General features: G+C 44.0%; 1 protein-coding gene across 3 annotated transcripts in view; it reads right to left on the bottom strand.

Annotated features, from left to right (window-relative positions):
- Positions 1-25115, bottom strand: part of LOC139576766 (tetratricopeptide repeat protein 28-like) — a 335467-nt gene that overhangs the window by 91073 nt on the left and 219279 nt on the right. For all 3 annotated transcript variants that reach the window (XM_071403202.1, XM_071403203.1, XM_071403204.1), the window contains one exon: positions 3721-3868. In XM_071403202.1, the coding sequence (XP_071259303.1) occupies positions 3721-3868 (148 nt within the window). The remainder of the gene's footprint in view (positions 1-3720; positions 3869-25115) is intronic.

Below are 25115 nucleotides of genomic sequence, written 5' to 3'. Positions count from 1 at the left end.
CATTTTTGATGAAGTCTATTGTTATTATGTTCTAGAAAGTTGATTTCTTGTTATTTAATCATCAAACCACTCATTTTTGAAGATGACGGTATATGGAAGGTCTGTATTTTTTCTCTTCAGTATAGCAAGCCATGGCCATGTGACTCACTATCTGTAGGAGCGAACCATTTTCGTGAATGGGGTGATGTACCTAATAAACTGGCCACTGAATGTATATAAAACACACACATACAGTGCTGGAAAAAGTACCCAATTGTCATACTTGAGTAAAAGTAAAGATACAATACCTTAATTGAAAATGTCTCAAGTAAAAGTCACCCAGTAAAATACTACTTGAGTAAAACTCTAAAAGAATTTGGTTTTAAATATACTTAAGTATCAAAAGTAAATGTAATTGCTAAAATATAATAAAGTATAAAAAGTAAAAGTATAAATAATAAAAAATTCCTTATAATAATCAAACCAGACTGCACCATGTTCTGTTTTTATTTTATCTACGGATAGTAAGGGACACACTCCAACACTCAGACATCATTTACAAATGAAGCATGTGTGTTTAGTGAGTCCACCAGATCAGAGGCAGTAGGGATGACTGAGAATGTTCTCTTGATGAGTGTGTGAATGGACCATTAAAAGTAAAAGTTGTCAAAAATATAAATAGTAAAGTACAGATACCCCCAAAAACTACTTAAGTAGTACTTTAAAGTATTTATACTTAAGTACTTTACACCACTGCACACATACTGTACACACTGCCTGGGAAGCCATGCTGAAAAGTAATGAGAACCCTCTGTTTGCCGCTCTCTCTCTCTCTCTCTCTCTCTCTCTCTCTCTCTCTCTCTCTCTCTCTCTCTCTCTCTCTCTCTCTCTCTCTCTCTCTCTCTCTCTCTCTCTCTCTCTCTCTCTCTCTCTCTCTCTCTCTAAAACTCAGTTTTTCTTTCTTTCTCAACCGGTCATTTTAGAAACATAGAGTAAATATCATCTACATTCAATATGTACTAGCTGTATGCACATGTACACAAACAGATACAGTACATTCATATATAGTTCCTTCTCATCCTCTCAGGCTTGGCCTCATATAGAGGAGGCTTGGCCTCAGCCTGGGTCTGGTATAGGGTAGGCTTTGACAGCCTTTACCATTTCCCCTGGGCGGCTGGTGACAATAACAAACCCATGTAGTGTACATTCATTCTCCCCTGCCTTTGAATACAACTATGACTCATTTCACCTTCCCATTTCACGAGCCATGGCCACCACCCATTCTGCTCTATGGGAGGGAGGGCCTGACACCCTCCTGTACTTCTGTTTCTGTCTGCATCTCCATAATCTAAAACAGTATATATATATATTACATGTATACTACTTTTCTACTACAATGTTCTACTTCTGTAGTATATTTCTGTATCTGCTCCACTCCTTCTAAGATGACATAATATGAATAGTGTGATCTATTGGTAACAATGAATTGGAAAAATGCATAATAATTATGGTGACATTGTTTCCCCTCCAACGCTCAGAGAACTTCAGAGCTGGTTCAAGATCATGGGAGAAACAGAGACAGAACAGAACCAAGCCCATCTGTGCTCAACACTGGCTACTGCCTGGGCCTGGTTTCCCCTCTTTAATTTCACTCAATGATATTCAATGTGGGAAAAAAACATGCATCAAAACCTTGATATCTGAGCAGTTGGAAGCTGACATAATGATCATAGGCGGAAGAGAAGAGAGACAGAGACGGAGAGGGTTCTGAGAGCACTTTTCCCTCCTTTGAGAGCTTTGTTGTGAGAAGCACAAAGGAGGACAGTACAGTAGGAGTCACATGAGAGTCTGCTGCTCAGCTCTGGACTCATGGAAAATCTCTTTTATGCATTGTGTGGGGGGGAAAGTTGGGCAAAGCCACAATAACACTGCAATGCTAAAGCAAAGTAAACACAAATAGTGGTGATAAAGTGAGCTTCGGGGGAATTATACACACTGTTGGTCTCCTTGAAGACAAGGGCCTTGAATATGTTTTCTTGCTTTAATTATTTGTGTTCTTCGTTCAATGTTTGCACGCGCACACCTTTATCTGTGTCGCTATGCCCAATGACAGAATAAAAACCAAACACGTTGGGGAAAAAAACATTCAAGTGAATTTGGAGCGCAAAGAGATCGTAAATTGATGTCTGTGTGGATGTCCTTAAGGCAGGTTAAGTGAGACGTAAAACAGCACGTTGCTACTGGACTGCTACTAGTTGATGTCTATCATCAGTAAAGAGAGTAATCTTCCTTATTATACCTTACTACACTCTGAATTCAACAGGGTGGACAAAGAGTTTAGTTCATTTAGTAAGACCCTGGCAACACCAAACTCCAAGCGAGGGGGAAATTAAATGGGTGGGTTTGGTAATACCCAGGTAATCCTGGAAGGGGTGTTACTCCACCGATAAGAGGGCCTGGCAGGAAAACAGCCATCGCTGACTTCAGCGAGAGAAAGCAACGCTCTCATTCCTTTCCCTTATCACATGACTTTGGCTGCGTGACACTGATTATCCTCCCTGTTTGCTGGCGTAATGCTGATTATCCTACCCCTGTGTCAGGAGCCAATCTGAGAGGATCATTGCTCTTAATCCCCCGACATAGCCCCCCCCCTCCAACACACCTTGGACTGTCTCCCTCCCTCCGTCGCTAGCTGCTTCATTCCCTGGCACCACGGGAAACGTGGTAAACAATTAAGAGATTGAAAAAAATTGTTTATCCTCTCCTACTGAGAGAGGCCCAGCCAGGTCCACAGTGTTTGGTGTTTGGTGCTGGGCCCACTCCCAAGCCCTTTTACTGTTACGCTTCCAGTGACAAGGCTTATGTAATCAATGTACCTCAGATGAGCTCTTCACTCTTTGCTTGCGTTTTTTCCATGTATTCAGATACAGCCTTTTGCTAACAGGGATTGAGAGAGGCGCTCCAAGCAGCCTAAATCCCAATGACTCCTCTCTGAACAGAACAGAAAAGAACAGAACAAAGCCATGCGGATCCACTGATCTGCCTGTGCAGGCCAGTAAAACATTGAACTGTTACAACAGGCTTGTATTTATTCATGTGTATAGTATATGAGGAGTTTGGTGGTTTTGGTGATGACAAAGAGAGAGCACAGGATGACTCGGATTCTCTGTTGGAGTTAGAATAGCAGCTTATTAAATCCTCTGCAGCGGTCAGTTGCACTAGTGAAATGGATTCCAGTTTTGTTTGGAGGGAGGCCCCATGCGTCTGGCCCCGACAGGGGGCCTCAAAGGGCCAGGTTGTTGCAGCTTCCTGATATATCACACACATCATGGAGCAGGGAAGTCACAATTTACTGAAAGCCCTGGCCTGGATACTAAGCTACTTATACGTCCACTTTGGCTTTGGAAAATAGGCTTCAAAAGGGGTATTGTTGGAAGCTTATTATTATGATAAAGCTGTATCTTTCTGATCAGCGTGACTGGCAACACATTTATCAGGTAGTTAGAGTATGTGAAACAGTCCTGTCAGTCAAGGGGACTCCTTCACAAATACACTGAGATGGACAGACAAGCAGACAGTCTGCCAAGCAAATACAGATGGATATAAAGATATGCAGTATTCACTACGACAGACTGCTAGAGTCACACTGACACATTTATTGACTGACAGAAGGAGGAAGATTAGCGCCAGTTAGAAAGGCAGAGAGGAGAACATAGACATACAGTATGAGAGACACGTTACCTCGTAGTGGGGACTTCATGGCAGCCTCCACCATGCCCACCAATAGCTGCAGGCTCTTGGGGTCTTGGGCCAGCCCCGAGGCAAAGGCGGCCAGCGCGTCGGCATGGCGACCAAGGTACTGAAGGGCAACACCCTGTCGGAAGTATGCCTGTAGAGAGACAGAGAGAGAGCGAGAGCGAGAGAGAGAGAGCGAGAGAGACGTCAGTAATGTAGTCTAGCCCTACAGCATGGGGTTACACACAAACACATTACCAGACACTCATTTAACGCCATTTGCATTTTTTCAACATAAGCTGTTTTTAGAGTACATGACTCTACTCTCCTTTGTATTCCCATAATAGAGGGATCGTTGTGTGTTCCTATACTTGTTAATTGGATAATACGTTTTACATAAATGCACATGATACACACTCATCGGTTGCATTTCTCAAGAGCGTGGCATTATTTTCTAGTCACACAAATTGTTTATTTTTTGTTTGCAGTGGGAATCGTTAGCACACAAGTGTGGAGTATAGGGATTTCTCTTAGATTCTGTTGAAAGAACTTAGAGAGTTAGAGAGAGCTAGTCTACACAACAGAGATGCTCTGTAGCATCATAAAAGGACACATAAATACTCCAGACACTCTATTTTTCACAGCGTTGCTATAATGACATAAACCCCCACCCTGAATCTGCCATGGACTATTTCTATCCATCTGGGCTTTTCAATAGTTTGGAGCCTTGAAGTAGAAAAAACTGTTTGACTTTCTCTTTTTCCACCAGTCTGTTCCCACTGCTCACAGACAGCCAGTCACATGGTGGTTGAAGTGTGATTTATTTAACACCAGTGAGAGGCACAGACCATGTGACCAAAATCAGTCCATTACCCAAAACCCCAATATGTTGATGACAGCAGCATCTCCCTTGTCTATGTGTAGCCTGTAGAGCAGTGGTGGAAAAAGTACTCAATTGTCATACTTGAGTAAAAGTAAAGATACCTTAATAGAAAATGACTCAAGTAAAAGTGAAAGTCACCCAGTAAAATACTACTTGAGTAAAAGTCTAAAAGTATTTGGTTTTAAATATACTTCGGTATCAAAAGTAAATGGAATTGCACAAATGTACTTAAGAATCAAAAGGAAAAAGTAAAAGTATAAACCATTTCAAATTCCTTGTATTAAGCAAACCAGACGGCACAATGTTCTTGTTTTCTTTTATTGACGGATAGCCAGGGGCCCACTCCAACACTCAGACATCATTTACAAACAAAGCATTTGTGTTTAGTGAGTTCGTCACATCAGAGGCAGTAGGGATGAACAGGGATGTTTCCTAGCCTGTCTGTCTGTCTGATCTGAAACAAATAACAGTACAGAACAGAACCCAGCCCTTCTCAGCTCTAGCCCTGGATCAGCAGCTATGCAGCCTCAGGGAAATATGGAACCAGCCCAGTTTACAACCTACTCCAGCCAAACCACTAAATCCCCGCCAGATTTGGGATGATATAAACAATGCAAAAAGTTACACTACAGTGTTCCCCTCTAAACAGGCCAAACTAGGCCATAATACAGATCTCAGTAATACAACACAATACAACCCAACCATCTTCCAACATAATCCACTTCCAGGATACCAGCTTCCTCTCCTTCCCCTCTCTCTCCAGAGCTGTCTAATGGTCTGACTAGGACAGGGAGTCCAGGCTAACCTGCAGTCTGACAGGGAGTCCAGGCTAACCACAGAGATCCTATCATTCTATGAGGCTAGGAGACTCTGACTGCAGTAGCAGAAGCTTCCAAAAGTGACACGGAGGGTAATTTGTTATTAGCATCTAAGAGGCCCTTTCATTAGTGTGGCCTACCTCTCGCCTAGCACCAGTAGGGGAGGGCAAAAGGGGAGGGGATTAGGGAAAATGAGACATGACACTGAATTTATGGAGAACAGTAATTAATTTCTCTTCCTTCCCAAGCCCCCTGTTGATTACCAATCTCTCTCTGCTTCCCCCCTCCCTGCATCACAACTCCACTGAAACGGATGAGGACAGAGATTTGATTCAAAGCATTAACCTTTGTTCTAACACTGTTATTAAAGGAGGGGAGCAAGGGCCAGTGCGCCGCTCCATATTAATTACGCCTGGTGGCGGCTGAGACTGAGTTTGGGCTGCTTGCTGTAGGAGCAGAGAGACAGCCTCAGAGACGTTCTGCCCCAGGGAACAACAGACATTTAAAAGCACTTCTTTCTTTGATTAGATTTACTATATGACTGCTCTACTACACACCTCTCACTGCTTGGCTCTCAGAGTGGAATGAGAGAAGAGTGGAATGACGGAGAGCGAGAGCGAGGGAGAGGCGAGAAAGAAATGTGAAAAAAGACTTTGCTTCAAACTAAAACTGACATCTCCTTTATTTATCCTCCCTCCTGCCCTACATGCAAGCATTTAAAAGCTTATACCCTTTGGAGAGGGCATTAAAATATTGCAAACACAAGCACGTGCATAAATGCATAAATCAAAGAGCGACGGTGGAAGATGACAGAATCGATGCACCACACAGCCTTAAAAGAATTCTCTCTCTGCCATTAATCTCAGCAGTCAAAACACACCATGTAGGCCACACATGCACACACACACGCACATGCTCACACACTTGAACACACACACAATTAAAAACACTCACTTGAACACACAAGCATACACACAGGCAGGCACAACCACACGTCATACATAAACTATAGGCCTAATTGCAAGAACAGTTTACCTTGATATACCCTAACAATATTTCCATGGCCCATTCACATCTATGTGTGTGTGGTGTGTATGTGTGTGTGGTGTGTATGTGTGTAGTGTGTGGGTGTGCATGTGTGTGTATGTGGGTGTGTGTGGTGTGTATGTGTGTAGTGTGTGGATGTGTATGTGTGCGTGGTGTGTATGTGTGTAGTGTGTGGGTGTGTGTGTATGTGTGTGGTATGTATGTGTGTAGTGTGTATGTGTGTGTGTGGTGTGTATGTGTGTAGTGTGTGGGTGTGTATGTGTGTGTGGTGTGTATGTGTGTAGTGTGTGGGTGTGTATGTGTATGTGTGTGTGTGGTGTGTATGTGTGTGGTATGTGTGTAGTGTGTGGGTGTGTGTGGTGTCTATGTGTGTAGTGTGTATGTGTGTGTGGTGTGTATGTGTGTGGTATGTATGTGCGTAGTGTGTGGGTGTGGGTGGTGTGTATGTGTGTCGTGTGTGGGTGTGTATGTGTGCATGGTGTGTATGTGTGTAGTGTGTAGGTGTGTATGTGTGTGTGGTGTGTATGTGTGTGGTATGTATGTGTGTAGTGTGCGGGTGTGTGTGGTGTGTAGGTTGTGGGTGTGTGTGTAGTGTATGTGTGTGTGGTGTGTATGTGTGTAGTGTGTGGGTGTGTATGTGTGTAGTGCGTGTGGTATGTATGTGTGTAGTGTGTGGGTGTGTGGGCTGTGTATGTGTGCGTGGTGTGTATGTGTGTGGTATGTATGGGTGTAGAGTGTGTGTGTGTGTGTGGTGTGTGTGTGTGTGTGTGGTGTGTGTGGTGTGTATGTGTGTAGTGTGTGGGTGTGTGTGGTGTGTATGTGTGTGTGGTGTGTATGTGTGTGTGGTGTGTATGTGTGTAGTGTGTGGGTGTGTATGTGTGTGTGGTGTGTATGTGTGTGTGGTGTGTATGTGTGTGTGGTGTGTATGTGTGTGTGGTGTGTATGTGTGTGGTGTGTGTGGTGTGTATGTGTGTAGTGTGTGGGTGTGTGGTGTGTATGTGTGTGTGTGGTGTGTGTGTGTGTGTGTGTGTGTGTGTGTGTGTGTGTGTGTGTGTGTGTGTGTGTGTGTGTGTGTGTGTGTGTGTGGTGTGTATGTGTGTGTGTATGTGTGTGTGGTGTGTATGTGTGTGGTGTGTGTGGTGTGTATGTGTGTAGTGTAGTGTGTGGGTGTGTGGTGTGTATGTGTGTGTGTGGTGTGTGTGTGTGTGTGTGTGTGTGTGTGTGTGTGTGTGTGTGTGTGTGTGTGTGTGTGTGTGTGTGTGTGTGTGTGTGTGTGTGTGTGTGTAGTGTGTGGGTGTGGGTGGTGTGTATGTGTGTAGTGTGTGGGTGTGTGGTGTGTAGTGTGTGTAGTGTGTGGGTGTGTGTGGTGTGTATGTGTGTGTGTGTGTGTGTGTGTGTAGTGTGTGGGTGTGGGTGGTGTGTATGTGTGTAGTGTGTGGGTGTGTGTGGTGTGTATGTGTGTAGTGTGTGGGTGTGTGTGGTGTGTATGTGTGTGTGGTGTGTGTGTGTGTGTGTGTAGTGTGTGGGTGTGTGGTGTGTATGTGTGTAGTGTGTGGGTGTGTGTGGTGTGTATGTGTGTGTGGTGTGTGTGTGTGTGTGTAGTGTGTGGGTGTGTGTGGTGTGTATGTGTGTAGTGTCTCCATTAGCTGTAACGCCGTAACGTTAGCTAATCTTCCTGGGGTCCACCAATTAATAAGACATTACAAACAATTACAAATGAAGACGTTACATACAGTTAACAAGTAGACAATTAAAATACCTGACAGGAAACCCATTTAACATTCAGTTGATGTTTTCTATTTGCTGTCCAGTCATACGGTCTGTCATATTAGATGTTCTTTAGTTTTTTTCCTGAAAGTCGATTTACTTTTTGCCTGAGAAATATGGATTGGTAAAGAGTTCCATTCACCTATGGCTCTATATAAAACTGTAGATTTAAGGCGATTTGTCCTTGGCTTGGGTTGTCTTGGATGCCCTGAATTTGCCTGTCTGGTTTGGTGGTTATGCGTGTTGCTAGTATGTACTAACTGGCCTGAAAAATACTGTGGTTTTTGGAAAAATATAACATTCTTAAAGAAAATCAAAAGACTGGATAGTAATTTGCTTTCAACGTGAAGCCATGAGAGATTCTGATGCATTTTAATAATATTCATACAGATAGAGCAATGAAAAGCTAATCTGGCAGCCCTGTTTTGAGCCATTTGGAGCTTTTTTATATCTTTCTTTGATGCAGATGACCATATAACCGGACAGTAACCTAAGTGTGATAGAACCAGGGATTGACCATATAACCGGACAGTACTCTAAGTGTGATAGTACCAGGGATTGACCATATAACCGGACAGTACTCTAAGTGTGATAGTACCAGGGATTGACCATATAACCGGACAGTACTCTAAGTGTGATAGTACCAGGGATTGACCATATAACTGGACAGTACTCTAAGTGTGATAGTACCAGGGATTGACCATATAACCGGACAGTACTCTAAGTGTGATAGGACCAGGGATTGACCATATAACTGGACAGTACTCTAAGTGTGATAGGACCAGGGATTGACCATATAACTGGACAGTACTCTAAGTGTGATAGGACCAGGGATTGACCATATAACCGGACAGTAACCTAAGTGTGATAGGACCAGGGATTGACCATATAACCGGACAGTACTCTAAGTGTGATAGGACCAGTGATTGACCATATAACCGGACAGTACTCTAAGTGTGATAGGACCAGGGATTGACCATATAACCGGACAGTACTCTAAGTGTGATAGGACCAGGGATTGACCATATAACTGGACAGTACTCTAAGTGTGATGGGAGCAGGGATTGAAACACCTGATTCAGAGTGCTAGATGTTACATACTCTGAACATTTTCTTGTAACAGCAATTCCCTTACCCATCTTAACAACAATATTATCTATGTGTTCTGACCATGATGAAGTAGTTTAGTTTTTTTCACTTGCTCTACATGCGTTCTAGTCATTGACAAATTCAATTGGGGATCATCAGCAGGCATATATCTTCAACCAAATACAATACATTTAGTCTTAGAAATGTTCAACACCAATTTGTTCATATCAACCCACTCAGACACCATTCTTAGTGTGTGGGTGTGTAGTGTGTGCAGTGTGTGAGGGCGGGAAGCTGCACATCGGTGCTACACAGGTCGGTAATGCCAGTGGAATAAGGAGAACAACTGGGCACAGACGTCAATTCAACATCTATTCCACGTTGGGAATGACGTGAGAACAACGTTGATTCAACCAGTGTGTGCCCAGTGGGGAGAGATCAATTACCATTACTAGACGTTTCTATTCACACTTAACGGGATCTAACCTGAAAACACATCAGCAGCCACTTAGAGCTGCCGCTCAAGCGATTAGCACAGCCTCCAGCTCTCAGAGAGGAGAGGAGAGAATTGAAGAGGAGAAGGAAGCATCAGAGAGGCTCCACAGATTAACTCTGCCTTTCAAACATATTACACAGTCACAAAGGAAAGGCAGAGCGGCGTGTTTAATCACCTTACTGCCTCGCCTTGCTTTCTCCACATAGAGAGAAAGGCCAAATGGAGGATAAACGCCACTGTTCCCAAAGACACTTTAACTACAATACAGCTTCTAACCTGACTAACGCTGGGCATCTTGTAAGACATGACAACCAACGTTTCTCAACCTCTGTTTAGTCTGAAAATAAAAGCAGCTAAATTATTGAACCTTCCTTCCTGCCTCCTCTGTTTTCAGCTACAATGTGCTGATGCCACAGAATAAGTGTGGATCGACTAGGAAGGCTTGTTGTTCTTACCCTAGGGTGGTTTCTGTGTGTGTGTGTGTGTGTGTGTGTGTGTGTGTGTGTGTGCGTGCGTGCGTGCGTGCGTGCGTGCGTGCGTGCGTGCGTGCCTGCGTGCGTGCGTGCGTGCGTTAGTGTGTGTGGGTGGGTGTGAGAGAGAGTGAGAGAAAAAAATGAAGAGACAGAATGAGAAGAGAGCCGAGCTGTGACAAAAGCTTTTCTTTAACATTTTAATATTTCATGACTGCTTGTTTGAAGAACTTTTAAATATTCATATTTTTATGCTTAAGAGGAAGAGAGGTGCAAAGATGACGCAAAAAAAAGATATACAGTATACATACTGGTAGATCGTGTTACAGTCACACATGCACGCACGCACACACACACACACACACACACACACACACACACTAGGGTCCCTAGTTGGTGTGGTTTTACAGGACGTTTACAGGATAACAGGATGGGTGTGTGTGTGTGTGTGTGTGTGTGTGTGTGTGTGTGTGTGTGTGTGTGTGTGTGTGTGTGTGTGTGTGTGTGTGTGTGTGTGTGTGTGTGTGTGTGTGTGTGTGTGTGTGTGTGTGTGTGTGTGTGCATCTGTCCTTGCGCCCTCCCCAGTTAGTCTGCCCCTTTGACCAGCCCCCCAGGGGTTCACTGAGCCCCTATTCATTTACCAGTGTGATTGTGTGCTAGCTAATCTTATTCAACATCTCACAGTAGTCTCCCTCAAAATGTAAGCTCTACCACCAGTACTACTTCAGGAGGTAGATGCACTCACTCACGTTGTGTCATCACTACGTAGTTGACATACAGCCATACACAGACACTCAACATCCTCAACACATCTTTCCATCAACAGACTTACTCCTAGTGGCACACAAGTTGCTGGTTTCATTTCACCTTCAAAAGTAGCCCACTTTCAGCTTCATTCCTACCGGTTCAGCCCTATCGATACATGCCAACATGCGTTCTCACAGACAAATGCACACCCAGACACACAGCACAGAATTACACCACACTCCATATCAAACTCATTCCTTATCTCAGTTCTCGCTCCCTCTCTCTCCCTCTCACCCTCTGTCTCTCACACACACAGAGGGAGGGCTATAGGAAGTAATAGTGTAGGGTTGTATTGCACTGCAGGGAGGTCAGTATGGGAGAAGCTAGCCAGATAAATACAGGTGTGGTATTGGAATGCATCATGAGTCCAGCACTGTGCACAGACAAATGGCATTATCAATAGTTTCATTAGACACTCTCATTCTAATTCTGGAGCCTGATCTATGCTATCACTCCAAAAGAAAACACATTCCCTTCAAAGGCTACCCAAAAATTACATTTCAGCAGCTGCTCTTCTCCAGAGCAACTAAGGTGAAGTGACTTGCTCAAGGGTACATCAACAGATTTTTCAAATAGTCAGCCCAGGGATTTGAACAAGCAACCTTTCAGTTACTGACCCAACGCTCTTAACCGCTAGGCTACCTGCAATCAACAGCAAATGTGTTTCAACAAACAATGAATGTGTCCAACAGAAGAGGAGTCAGTCAGTTTTTTAACTCTCAGCTCCAGCTGCGTTCCAATGAGCAGAAGCCTTGTGAGGCTCACTTGGCAGAGATTGGTGATATCAGCCATAATAGAGATGCTTCAAATGAGGAAATCAATAAAAGGGCAACACAAGCTCCGTTTAGACAGACAGCGCCACTCCCCCCACTGTGTTGGTGCTGTGTGTGTGCTGTGTGTGTGTGTTGTGTGTGTGTTGTGTGTGTGCTGTGTGTGTGTTGTGTGTGTGGCCAGAGGGAGGCTGGTGCAGATGGTTTGTGATAGCCCACAGGGCAGTTGGTACCAGTGTGGTGTCTCTGAACACAACCCCTGCCAGCACTATAATGGAACCCAAATCAGACCATCAAACAGTGACAGCAGGCTTCATTATAAACACACGCACACGCACGCACACACACACACACACACACACACACACACACACACACACACACACACACACACACACACACACACACACACACACACACACACACACACACACACACACACACACACACACACACACACACACACACACACAAACAACTAACTCCCATGACAATGCTAGCAGCAGACATACCACACACCCGTTACCATCAAACATTAAATTGGGCCCCCCTCCTCCAGCCCCTCCACCTGAACAGCCCTGACACCAGCTGAGATGGTGCAACACAGATTAGCACTAATGGTTCAGGTCTGAACAAAGAGATTGCTGCCTTTCTTTCTGTATCTTGGCTCTTTAAACTGATAGTTGCCGTTGTCTGGTTTCCAATATGACCCAGAAATGTCTACCAGGGCTTCAGACAGGGCTGCTGCCATCCCCTTCAGATCTCTGCCACAGGATACACAAAATGTCAAATACTTAATTTAATATCCAGGGATAACTGTTGCCCATGACAAATTAGCTGGGAGAACAGTGGAGAAGACAAATGGAATGATTGGTGCTTTGGGCTCCCCGCAGTCTGACAAGCTGACAGCTACAGGCACCACAGTACCTGCACTTAATTAAAAATATTGCTAAAGCTCAGAGGGTGTGTATGCGCATGCACACACTCACACGCGGTTTGAGAACAGTCTGTCCTCCTCTCTCTCTGCCTCCCCTCCGGTTGAAGCCAGTCTTTCCCCCCCCAAGACAAGGGAGGTCAGATGTGAGCCATCAGTTGTCTGAGGGGGGAGAGATTACACCCCTGGGCCTGGCCCGGGGCGGACAGGGACCTCTAGCCCAGAGGGTCACAGGGACACAGCCATGACACAGCTGCCCGTCCATTACCAGCTCTCCAATCTAATAAGACACAACACAGGATCAGTACAGACGCTGACCTTAATTGATCAAACGTGTGTTCACTCAGTAAAGCAACACAGACAAGTAAATGCATTCACGCTCAAAGAGAGAGTGAGCGAGAGGAGACACAACCAAAGGAGTCAAGGCTAGGGTGTACTACTAACGCTGTGTATGCATTAATACTGCTTCTCTGCGGTCTTTGTCTCCAGTAATGAATGGAGAAGGGGACGAGACCTTGAGGTGCACTACGGGTCAAGGCTGCAGTGATTTCATGTTCTGTACTGGCTGACTGGCTCCGTGAGCAACATCAATGATGCATGTTAAACAGTAACGCAAGGCGCCATACAATCTGCACGTAGGTTGACACAATAAAATATTTATGACGCATTGATGAATTCGTCCCTCAGGGAGCTGTAGACTTGTGATTGGTGTTTCAACCAAAGCCCTTAATTAGCCCATTAGATGAGATGGGTTTAACGAGAGCAAATTAAACTGATCAGTCTTTTCAGTGATGGCTATTAAAGGGTAAATGTTTTAATTATTCAGGCTCCTTCGGCAGCGTGTCTCATAGCAGAAATGCTGCAGTAGCTTCCAGGTAGAAGCCAGGGTAGACTAGACACTAGACACATCAGGAAGAGAGAGAGAGCCATGGTAGTAGACTAGATACTCTCACATGGCAGTGGGCCATCGATTAGACTGAGGCTCCCATCTAACCGCTGCGAGGCGTAGGACTTGAGATCGTAAAAGGTCAGCGTCAGGTAGGTGGAATCAATGCTGAGCACTCTGTATTCACCATGTCTCCCATTATCTGGCCGGCTTCAACACTTTCTAAAAACAATTATCAAAAGACACAGAGCTTTTTTCAATAGAGAAGGTCAACCATTGTGATCGAGGAAGTGTCACAGTGTGTGCGTTCAACATAACAGGGAAAGTGAAAAAGAAGGGAAAAACTGATATCGCTCGTTTATCACAAGCAGAAGAGACAGCAAAATGGTGGCGAGCAGCGGGGTCCTGCAGCAACATGTTGTCACTCTATGGTGGGTCCTATGGTGGGTCCTGGGTCCTATGATGTGTCCTATAGTGTGTCCTATGGTGGGTCCTGGGTCCTATGATGTGTCCTATAGTGGATCCTATAGTGTGTCCTATGGTGGGTCCTGGGTCCTATGATGTGTCCTATAGTGTGTCCTATAGTGGATCCTATAATGGATCCTATAGTGGATCCTATAGTGTGTCCTATAATGGATCCTATAGTGGATCCTATAGTGTGTCCTATAGTGGATCCTATAATGGATCCTATAGTGGATCCTATAGTGTGTCCTATAATGGATCCTATAGTGGATCCTATAGTGTGTCCTATAGTGGATCCTATAGTGTGTCCTATAGTGTGTCCTATAGTGTGTCCTATAGTGGATCCTATAGTGTGTCCTATAGTGTGTCCTATAGTGTGTCCTATAGTGTGTCCTATAGTGGATCCTATAGTGTGTCCTATAGTGTGTCCTATAGTGTGTCCTATAGTGGATCCTATAGTGGATCCTATAGTGTGTCCTATAGTGGATACTATAGTGTGTCCTATAGTGGATCCTATAGTGTGTCCTATAGTGTGTCCTATAGTGTGTCCTATAGTGTGTCCGATTCTATGTTGTGTCCTATAGTGGATCCTATAGTGTGTCCTATAGTGTGTCCTATAGTGGATCCTATAGTGTGTCCTATAGTGGATCCTATAGTGTGTCCTATAGTGTGTCCTATAGTGGATCCTATAGTGTGTCCTATAGTGGATCCTATAGTGTGTCCTATAGTGTGTCCTATAGTGGATCCTATAGTGTGTCCTATAGTGTGTCCTATAGTGGATCCTATAGTGTGTCCTATAGTGGATACTATAGTGTGTCCTATAGTGTGTCCTATAGTGTGTCCTATAGTGGATCCTATAGTGTGTCCTATAGTGGATCCTATAGTGTGTCCTATAGTGGATCCTATAGCGTGTCCTATAGTGTGTCCTATAGTGGATCCTATAGTGTGTCCTATAGTGTGTCCTATAGTGTGTCCTATAGTGTGTCCTATAGTGGATCCTATAGTGTGTCCTATAGTGTGTCCTATAGTGGATCCTATAGTGTGTCCTATGGATCCTATAGTGTGTCCTATAGTGGATCCTATAGTGTGTCCTATAGTGTGTCCTATAGTGGATCTTATAGTGTGTCCTATAGGGTGTCCTATAGTGGATCCTATAGTGTGTCCTATAGTGTGTCCTATAGTGGATCCTATAGTGTGTCCTATAGTGGATCCTATAGTGTGTCCTATAGTGTGTCCTATAGTGTGTCCTATAGTGGATCCTATAGTGGATCCTATAGTGTGTCCTATAGTGTGTCCTATAGTGTGTCCTATAGTGGATCCTATAGTGTGTCCTATAGTGGATCCTATAGTGGATCCTATAGTGTGTCCTATAGTGTGTCCTATAGTGGATCCTATAGTGTGTCCTATAGTGTGTCCTATAGTGTGTCCTATAGTGTGTCCTATAGTGGATCCTATAGTGTGTCCTATAGTGGATACTATAGTGTGTCCTATAGTGTGTCCTATAGTGTGTCCTATAGTGGATCCTATAGTGTGTCCTATAGTGTCCTATAGTGTGTCCTATAGTGGATCCTATAGTGTGTCCTATAGTGGATCCTATAGTGTGTCCTATAGTGGATCCTATAGTGTGTCCTATAGTGGATTCTATAGTGTGTCCTATAGTGTGTCCTATAGTGGATCCTATAGTGTGTCCTATAGTGTGTCCTATATTGTGTCCTATAGTGTGTCCTATAGTGGATCCTATAGTGTGTCCTATAGTGTGTCCTATAGTGGATCCTATAGTGTGTCCTATAGTGTGTACTATAGTGGATCCTATAGTGTGTCCTATAGTGGATCCTATAGTGTGTCCTATAGTGGATCCTATAGTGTGTCCTATAGTGGATCCTATAGTGGATCCTATAGTGTGTCCTATAGTGGATCCTATAGTGTGTCCTATAGTGGATCCTATAGTGTGTCCTATAGTGGATACTATAGTGTGTCCTATAGTGTGTCCTATAGTGTGTCCTATAGTGTGTCCTATAGTGGATCCTATAGTGGATCCTATAGTGTGTCCTATAGTGGATACTATAGTGTGTCCTATAGTGGATCCTATAGTGTGTCCTATAGTGTGTCCTATAGTGTGTCCGATTCTATGTTGTGTCCTATAGTGGATCCTATAGTGTGTCCTATAGTGTGTCCTATAGTGGATCCTATAGTGTGTCCTATAGTGGATCCTATAGTGTGTCCTATAGTATGTCCTATAGTGGATCCTATAGTGTGTCCTATAGTGGATCCTATAGTGTGTCCTATAGTGGATCCTATAGTGTGTCCTATAGTGTGTCCTATAGTGTGTCCTATAGTGGATCCTATAGTGTGTCCTATAGTGTGTCCTATAGTGGATACTATAGTGTGTCCTATAGTGGATCCTATAGTGTGTCCTATAGTGGATCCTATAGTGTGTCCTATAGTGGATCCTATAGTGTGTCCTATAGTGGATCCTATAGTGTGTCCTATAGTGTGTCCGATTCTATGTTGTGTCCTATAGTGGATCCTATAGTGTGTCCTATAGTGGATCCCATAGTGGATCCTATAGTGTGTCCTATAGTGTGTCCTTAGGTGTATCCTATAGTGGATTCTATAGTGTGTCCTATAGTGGATCCTATAGTGTGTCTTTAGGTGTATCCTATAGTGGATTCTATAGTGTGTCCTATAGTGTGTCCTATGGTGGATCCTATAGTGGATCCTATAGTGTGTAATAGAGGACAGAATGTCCCATACTCCTGCCTGCCAGGAAGTCAACCACAATAACAGAGTTCTATTGTTACTAGAGGCACAGCAATAAGACAGATGGAAGATATTAGTAAAAACATATTTACTGGAAATAACCCATCAGTGTCAGAGTTCCAATGCTATAAAACCATGTCACACACGACCATAACATTTTCTCAAACTACTACACAAACATCATACCTTAAGAAGTGTAGTAGCGGGATGGCATACTGTATGCAAACATCTCAAGAGTATACACTCTTAGAAAAAAGGGTTCTTCGGCTGTCCACATAGGAGAACACTTTTGGTTCCAGGTAAAACCCTTTTTGGTTCTACACGGACCCCAAAAAGGGTTCTACCTAGAACCAAAAAGAGTTATTCAAAGGGTTCTCCTACGGGGACAGCCAAAGAACCATTTTCGGTTGTAGATAGCACCTTTTTTTCTAAGAGTGCTTTGCCATGAGGCTGAGAGACTGAGAGGGTCAGGGTGCTAAACAGGATTTTATGGTGCTCTAAAACACATCCTTGGCTCTGCTCTCTCTTATGCCTCTGCTGCCTGAGCATTATACACATACCCACAGGGGCCTACTCTCAATTAAAGCATGCATTGCATTAATTACTTAAAGGAGCTTTAATCAATCAAGCCCAGATGGTGAACATGAAAAAGAGCATAGAAACACAGGCAGCAGCAGAAGTGCTCTTCTGAACTGTTGAAAAAGGCTCTTGGAAAAATTGTGCAAAAACCACCAGTGCAGAACTGATAACTGTAAATAAATGTGTATTTATTTTAATTTTATTTTACCTTTATTTAATTAGGCAAGTCAGTTAAGAATTAATTATTATTTACAATGACGGCCTACCCCGGCCAAACCCTAACGACGCTGGGCCAATTGTTCACCGCCCTATGGGACTCCCAATCACGTCCGGTTGTGATACAGCCTGGAATCGAGCCAGGGTCTGTAGTGACGCATCTAGCACTGAGATGCAATGCCTTTGACAGCTGTGCCACACGGGTGCCCAATTGCAAATAAATACAATTAAATGTAAAAATGTATCGTGGTGCTGAAATTGTAGTTTTTACTTTTATTGTAATGTTCATGTTGAATTTGTTGTCCTCAGGGAACCACTGAAAATGAGACCCTGGTCTCATGAGTCGCCCCTTGATTAAATAAAAGTTACAAAAAATCTAAATTATAATAATAAATGTAATGATAATGTGCAGATATAATGAGCCATTATGTCATGTGTGCTCCTCATGTATTGGTAAATCCTAGTGGTGGAGCTGAGAGTCTCTGGTCCCTAGTCTGGCCCTGGTGCTGCTCTCCTCTTTTCTCGCCTGGCCTCAGGCTCCACATCCTCCATCTTCATTTGGAGTGCCTTAATTGGCTTTGACAGTCAACTGAAGCATGGCTGAAAAATAGCCACCTCTTAGTAAACACTGAGTGAGAGACTCATGTTCTCAAGATGGGAAGCCAGGCGTTTCCACTACCCATTAGGATGGGTATTAGTGACCCTCTCTTAACACCTGGAGAGAACGTAACACTTCTCCCATCCTATCAGCTTATAGATGCCGCTTCACAGGCTTAACTCACGGCTCCTCCCTAAGTCACATTATAGAAGCAAACTGATACGGAACCAGTTGAACATCTACTGCAGTTGCACAATAGAATGGCTTTTCAGACTGGATTTACAAGCTGTGAGACACTGACAATTCTAGTCTGACTAATGATTAACTATAATGCAACTACATTTTCCGTGCATGTAATGTTGCTGAGTCTGGGATGATATGCATGTTTGGTCATCACGTTGGAATTGAACCTGCTCCAGCGCACTCAGGACCTCAGACTGGGGGCGAAGGTTCACCTTCCAACAGGACAACACCCCTAAGCACACAGCCAAGACAACGCAGGAGTGGCTTCAGAACAAGTTTCTGAATGTCCTTGAGTGGCCCAGCCAGAGCCCGGACTTGAACCCGATCGAACATCTCTGCAGAGGCCTGAAAGTAGCTGTGCAGCAACGCTCCTCATCCAACCTGACAGAGTTTAAGAGGATCTGCAGAGAAGAATGGGAGAAGCTCCCCAAATACAGGTGTGCCAAACTTGTAACGTCATACCAAGAAGATTTGAGGCTGTAATCACTGCCGCAGATGTTACAATAAAGTACTGAGTAAAGGGTCTGAATGCTTATGTAAATGTGATGTATCCGTTTTTTAAATTTGTAATAAATTTGCAAAAATGTCTAAAAAACATTTCTTGCTTCATCATTATGGGGTATTGTATCTAGATTGATGAGGGGGGGGGAAACAATTTAATTCATTTTTAATAAAGCTGTAACATAACAAAATGTGGAAAAAGTCAAGGGGTCTGAATACTTTCCGAAGGCACTGTAAAGTCCAACAAGTCATTCCCTCGCTCACACTGTTTAACACAGTGGGCAGAGTTCCCCGACTGGCCATAACTTGGGCTAGGCTCATTAGAGTATTCTGAGATTGGCGCTGCCGGCCTTATGGGGAGTTTCTGCGTCACACAAGGGAATCAGCAGCAGTGGTTGCCTGCCTGCCTGCCTGGCAGTGTGGCTTCTTCTCCAGGCAGACTCACCCACAACACTTCATTTACAGCCTTCCCTACTGGAGTGCTCTAATGAAAAGCATGGTGGAGCCCGGCTGATTTTGATTCTGCTAGCAAGGAATCATACATGATTGAGTAAAAGGCAGGCCAAATCACACGTAAGACTTAAAGAGGCTGGATAGACTGGGGTGGCTGGGGAAAGGAGAGGGCAGAGTATGGGAGACACGAGGTTAGAGGTACATGTGGAGGTTAAAAGAGGAGAGAAGAAGAGGGTGATGGAAAGACAGAGTTACAGGGTGAGAGAGATAACGGTCAAGAGGTAAAGAGAGAGGAGGCTCTAACTAGAGGCTGATATCCCCTGTATAGCCTCACAGCTGTTGTATCAGAAGGCTATATAGTGTGACCTGATTCTCCTTCACGTCACTCCCAGAGCAGAGCAGCAGTGTGCTCTAGCTGGATCTGTGATCCTGGTTGCGGTGGCTGCATGGTCGCTGTAGCATGGTTGTGCATGCGGAGATCTCCCCGGCGATTACCAGATAAATGCACTTTAATTCCCAACACATGCGGCTGGGTTTATATATAGACTGGCTAATTCCCCATCGGTCACGCTGCAATATGAACTCCATACCGCACCAATTTAATTGTGTGACGAGTCCCAAGCAGACTGGCTCCACTAATTATCATATATATTACATGTTCCAGCACATGACTGGCCCAGGACCGACCGACAGACCGGGGGAAAATATCACAAGCAGGAAAATGAAGATTATGGGTGAACCAGTGTGAATGATATCAATGATAAACAGCAATAGCACTGATAACACACCTATACATCCTTACCCCATTAACACGAAAACCACTGGGCCTCCAGGGACCCACCCTTCAGGCTAATGAGCAGTCCTTTTGACTGCAACATTCTAACAGTGTAATTAATACATTTCACATATGTTATTGCAAAAATAATCATTTGGTTGTGTTTATGAAGGTCTAAGGTAAGATTAGAATAAATGTCTTATTGTATTTCAAAAAACACAATAGCATTTTCATTAGTTTATGTTACTGTAGGCTTTATGTAAAAACAACAAAAAAAACACTACAATTCAATCAATTTTATTCGTGGAGTGCCTTTGATACAAATATGAAACAGAAAGTGTATGTGTTGGAAGTGTGCTTGATAAATAGTGAAAATTATCACAAATGTAATAATGGCATTATAATGAATAATGTGTTGATATGAAAGCAGTCATAAATAGTACATTATTTATACATGGTGAATTTGCCTATTTCTTTGTCATCAAAATGGAGGTAATGCATGTTCTCTTTGAAGTGATCCCATGACATGGTTTCTCCAAGGAAAATAATCCATACATGTCAGACCAGAATCTTACCAGTATATTATACAGTATACAGTTGAAGACGGACATTTACATACACCTTAGCCAAATACATTTAAACTCAGTTTATCACAATTGATGACATTTAATCCAAATAACAATTCCCTGTCTTAGGTCAGTTAGGATCACCACTTTATTTTAAGAATGTGAAATGTCAGAATAATAGTAGAGAGAATGATTTATTTCAGCTTTTATTTCTTCCATCACATTCCCAGTGGGTCAGAAGTTTACATACACTCAATTAGTATTTGGTAGCATTGCCTTTAAATTGTTTAACTTGGGTCAAACATGTCGGGTAGCCTTCCACAAGCTTCCCACAATAAGTTGGGTGATTTTTGGCCAATTTCTCCTGACAGAGCTGGTGTAACTGAGTCAGGTTTGTAGGCCTCCTTGCTCGCACACACTTTTTCAGTTCTGCCCACAAATTTTCTATAGGATTGAGGTCAGGGTTTTGTGATGGTCACTCCAATACCTTGACTTTGTTGTCCTTAAGCCATTTTGCCACAACTTTGGAAGTATGCTTGGGGTCATTTGGAAGACCCATTTGCGACCAAGCTTTAACTTCCTGACTGATGTCTTGAGATGTTGCTTCAATATATCCACATCATTTTCTTTCCTCATGGTGCCATCTATTTTGTGAAACGCACCAGTCCCTCCTGCAGCAAAGCACCCCCACAACATGATGCTGCCACCCCCATGCTTCACGGTTGGGATGGTGTTCTTTGGCTTGCAAGCTTCCCCCTTTTTCCTCCAAACATAACGATGGTCATTATGGCCAAACCGTTCTATTTTTGTTTCATCAGACCAGAGGACATTTCTCCAAAAAGTACCATCTTTGTCCCCATGTGCAGTTGCAAACCGTAGTCTGGCTTTTTTATGGCGGTTTTGGAGCAGTGGCTTCTTCTTTGCTGAGCGACCTTTCAGGTTATGTCGATATAGGACTCGTTTTACTGTGGATATAGATACATTTGTACCAGTTTCCTCCAACATCTTCACAAGGTCCTTTGCTGTTGTTTTGGGATTGATTTGCACTTTTCGCACAAAAGCACGTTCATCTCTAGGAGACAGAACGCGTTTCCTTCCTGAGCAGTATGACGGCTGCGTGGTCCCATGGTGTTTATAAGTATTATTGTTTGTACAGATGAAAATGCTACCTTCAGGGGTTTGGAAATTGCTCCCAAGGATGAACCAGACTTGTGGAGGTCTTGGCTGATTTCTTTTGATTTTCCCATGAATTCAAGCAAAGAGGCACTGAGTTTGAAGGCAGGTCTTGAAATACATCCACAGGTACACCTCCAATTGACTCAAATTATGTCAATTAGCCTATCAGAAGCTTCTAAAGCCATGACATTATTTTCTGGCATTTTCCAAGCTGTTTAAAGGCACAGTCAGCTTAGTGTATGTAAACTTCTGACCCACTGGAATTGTGATACAGTGAATTATAAGTGAAATAATCTGTCTGTAAACAATTGTTGGAAAAATGACTTGTGTCATGCACAAAGTAGATGTCCTAACCGACTTGCCAAAACTATAGTTTGTTAACAAGAAATTTGTGGAGTGGTTGAAAAATTAGTTTTAATGACTCCAACCTAAGTGTATGTAAACTTCAGACTTCAACTGTATCTACTGTATATTATACAGTACACGCTATTTCCGCCGAATGCTCCACGGACATACTGTAGAGGATTGAAATGAATGCTTCCAGCTCATAAACAGACAGATCCCAGGCAGTGTCTCCTTGCTCCGTGTGCATCTTAGCCACAGTACAGTCCCTGAATGCTGTAGCATGTACATGTCACATAAACAAAAGCTGGTGAGTGCATTGCTGATGTAGTTTTTTGCTTGAGATGTAGGGCCTGCTCTCTCATTGATGACATTTTTGTGCTGATAATCGGCCTGTAGCATTGTCACCGGCATGTTCTATCTAAACGGTGCCGTCCCTGGTGCAGTCCCTCTCTCTCCGGTCTCACCATTTAATTTGGTAGTGGCGCCGGCAGCTGCTCAGTACACACCATTCTGCACTTAGGCCATGGAGGTGTACGTTATTCAGGTTGAGGCTCAGAAGAATAATCATCAGAGATGTCATGATTCCTTTCTTCCCCGCCATCTGAGTCATTTTCATTCAGATTTAGTAGCGACACTAACACAGCATGTGCATCCATTCGTCTTGGGCTTCTTGCCATTGTAAATTCCTCACGCTCTCACTGTCTACTCCAAGTAGACCAGAGTAGACTGAGAAGACTGCTTGGATTTGGTGGACTGATATAAGGTACATACCACTTTGAGATTAGAAATTATAATAGATCAACACAATAGAATGGCTCACCCTGTTCTTCATTCACAATTAGGGATTACATAACTATGCATGTTCACTTCCCCTCGCTCATCAACTCACCCATCATACTTTACTTCATTCATTTCAACTGTTGTTATGTGTGAAATTAGTTTCGGTAGAGTTCAGGTTCAGTTTCGAAGCAATTATCGTGGTGATTATCAACTCATTCCACATTCCACTGTCGGGAGAATGAGCGGAGCAGGCCCCACTGTCGGGAGAATGAGCGGAGCAGGCCCCACTGTCGGGAGAATGAGCGGAGCAGGCCCCACTGTTGGGAGAATGAGCGGAGCAGGCCCCACTGTTGGGAGAATGAGCGGCGCAGGCCCCACTGTTGGGAGAATGAGCGGAGCAGGCCCCACTGTCGGGAGAATGAGCGGAGCAGGCCCCACTGTTGGGAGAATGAGCGGAGCAGGCCCCACTGTCGGGAAAATGAGCGGCGCAGGCCCCACTGTTGGGAGAATGAGCGGAGCAGGCCCCACTGTCGGGAGAATGAGCGGAGCAGGCCCCACTGTTGGGAGAATGAGAGGAGCAGGCCCCACTGTCGGGAGAAGGAGGGGCAAGGAGGGGAATAAAAATGTTATGCCCTCATAAAACTGGTTATAACTCCAGTTCTGTTTGTGATATTAAGATTCAAACAACTGCAGTGTGTTATTTAGACTTATTTAGGAAAAGTCAAGGACGGAGAAAGGCATGACTTCAAAAATGTGCAGAATATTAAAAAAAGTTAATTCATGAGGAGTCAAAATGACTGCTTCAGCGTTTCTAGTGTTAACTAACTTCCAAATGATCCTCTGCAAGTTCTTTGGCCATCATCATTCATCATAAACTGGGCTCCTGGCAACCAGGTCAGATGCATTTCGTTGGCCTTGATATCGTCTTTATTGAGCAATGTTGGCCTGATGATCAGTAATAAGATGAGCCATTTTTCCTGCCTGCCCACCTGCTGCCAGATTAAAGCATTAGAAATAACAAAACATCTTAATTGAAACTTTGGCAACAGTTCTAACCATCAAAGTTATCCACGGCCAAAACGTGCACCACACCACTCAGTCCCATGAATACTAATCTGTGTTGCTCTGCTAAGCTGATCAAACATCATTCATCTATTTGTAAATGAGTAAATAAATACATTCCACTACTACAGCCAGCTGGGGCCTCTGAGCCCCATTGATTGTTGGCACCCACGCTATGACTCACCGAGCTGTGTGTGTGTGTATGTGCGTGTGTGTGTGTTACTCTAAAGAAGACTGCATTACCTGAGAACAGTCTGGAGCTGATGAGATGGTGTCTGGCCAGCTCTGGGCCTACAGAGGCAGAGCCCCTAGTGACTTGGCTGGCTGTTTGACCAGGGAGAGTGGCAGTCATAGTGGAGGGTCTGAGGAGGGCTGGAGAGGGAGAGGACCGAGGAGCCATGGGAGCAGGGGTACAAGCGTAGAAAATTGAGGCCACAGCTAGCTCAGGTCTGGGGGAGAAGGAAGCAGGAGCCCTCATTTCATACTACACGGGGTTTGGCAATTACTGGTGACAGCGGCTGGCACGGTGATGGGGAAAAGATTGATCCGGACAAGCAAGACTCTGTTTGCTTTGTTAAAAGTAATTAATCACAGTGGCCGGGAGTAATGGTGTCTGGAGTGCAGTGCAGTTCTGCTGTGTGTGTGCATGTGTGCTGAAGAGAGAGAAAAGCTATGGGAGAAAGAGTTAAAGATGGAAGAAGGGAGGGAAAGAGAGAACGAGTGCACATTGCACCCATTTATTCACATGCATGCATTCAGGAGGACCACCACATCCATCCATCACAAGAGTCATATCCACACCACCGAGCAGGGGCTACAGTATGAGGGGAGGTGGTCACAGAAGCAAGAAAAGAGGAAAGAGGAGGAGGGAGAAACCATGTCTTACTTTTATTCTCCTTCACTCTCCTCACATTCTTT

This window comes from Salvelinus alpinus, chromosome 5, assembly GCF_045679555.1.
Source record: "Salvelinus alpinus chromosome 5, SLU_Salpinus.1, whole genome shotgun sequence".
Lineage (NCBI taxonomy): Eukaryota > Metazoa > Chordata > Actinopteri > Salmoniformes > Salmonidae > Salvelinus > Salvelinus alpinus.
The sequence above is the reverse complement of the archived record's forward strand: the minus strand, read 5'-3'. Positions and strand labels throughout refer to the sequence as shown.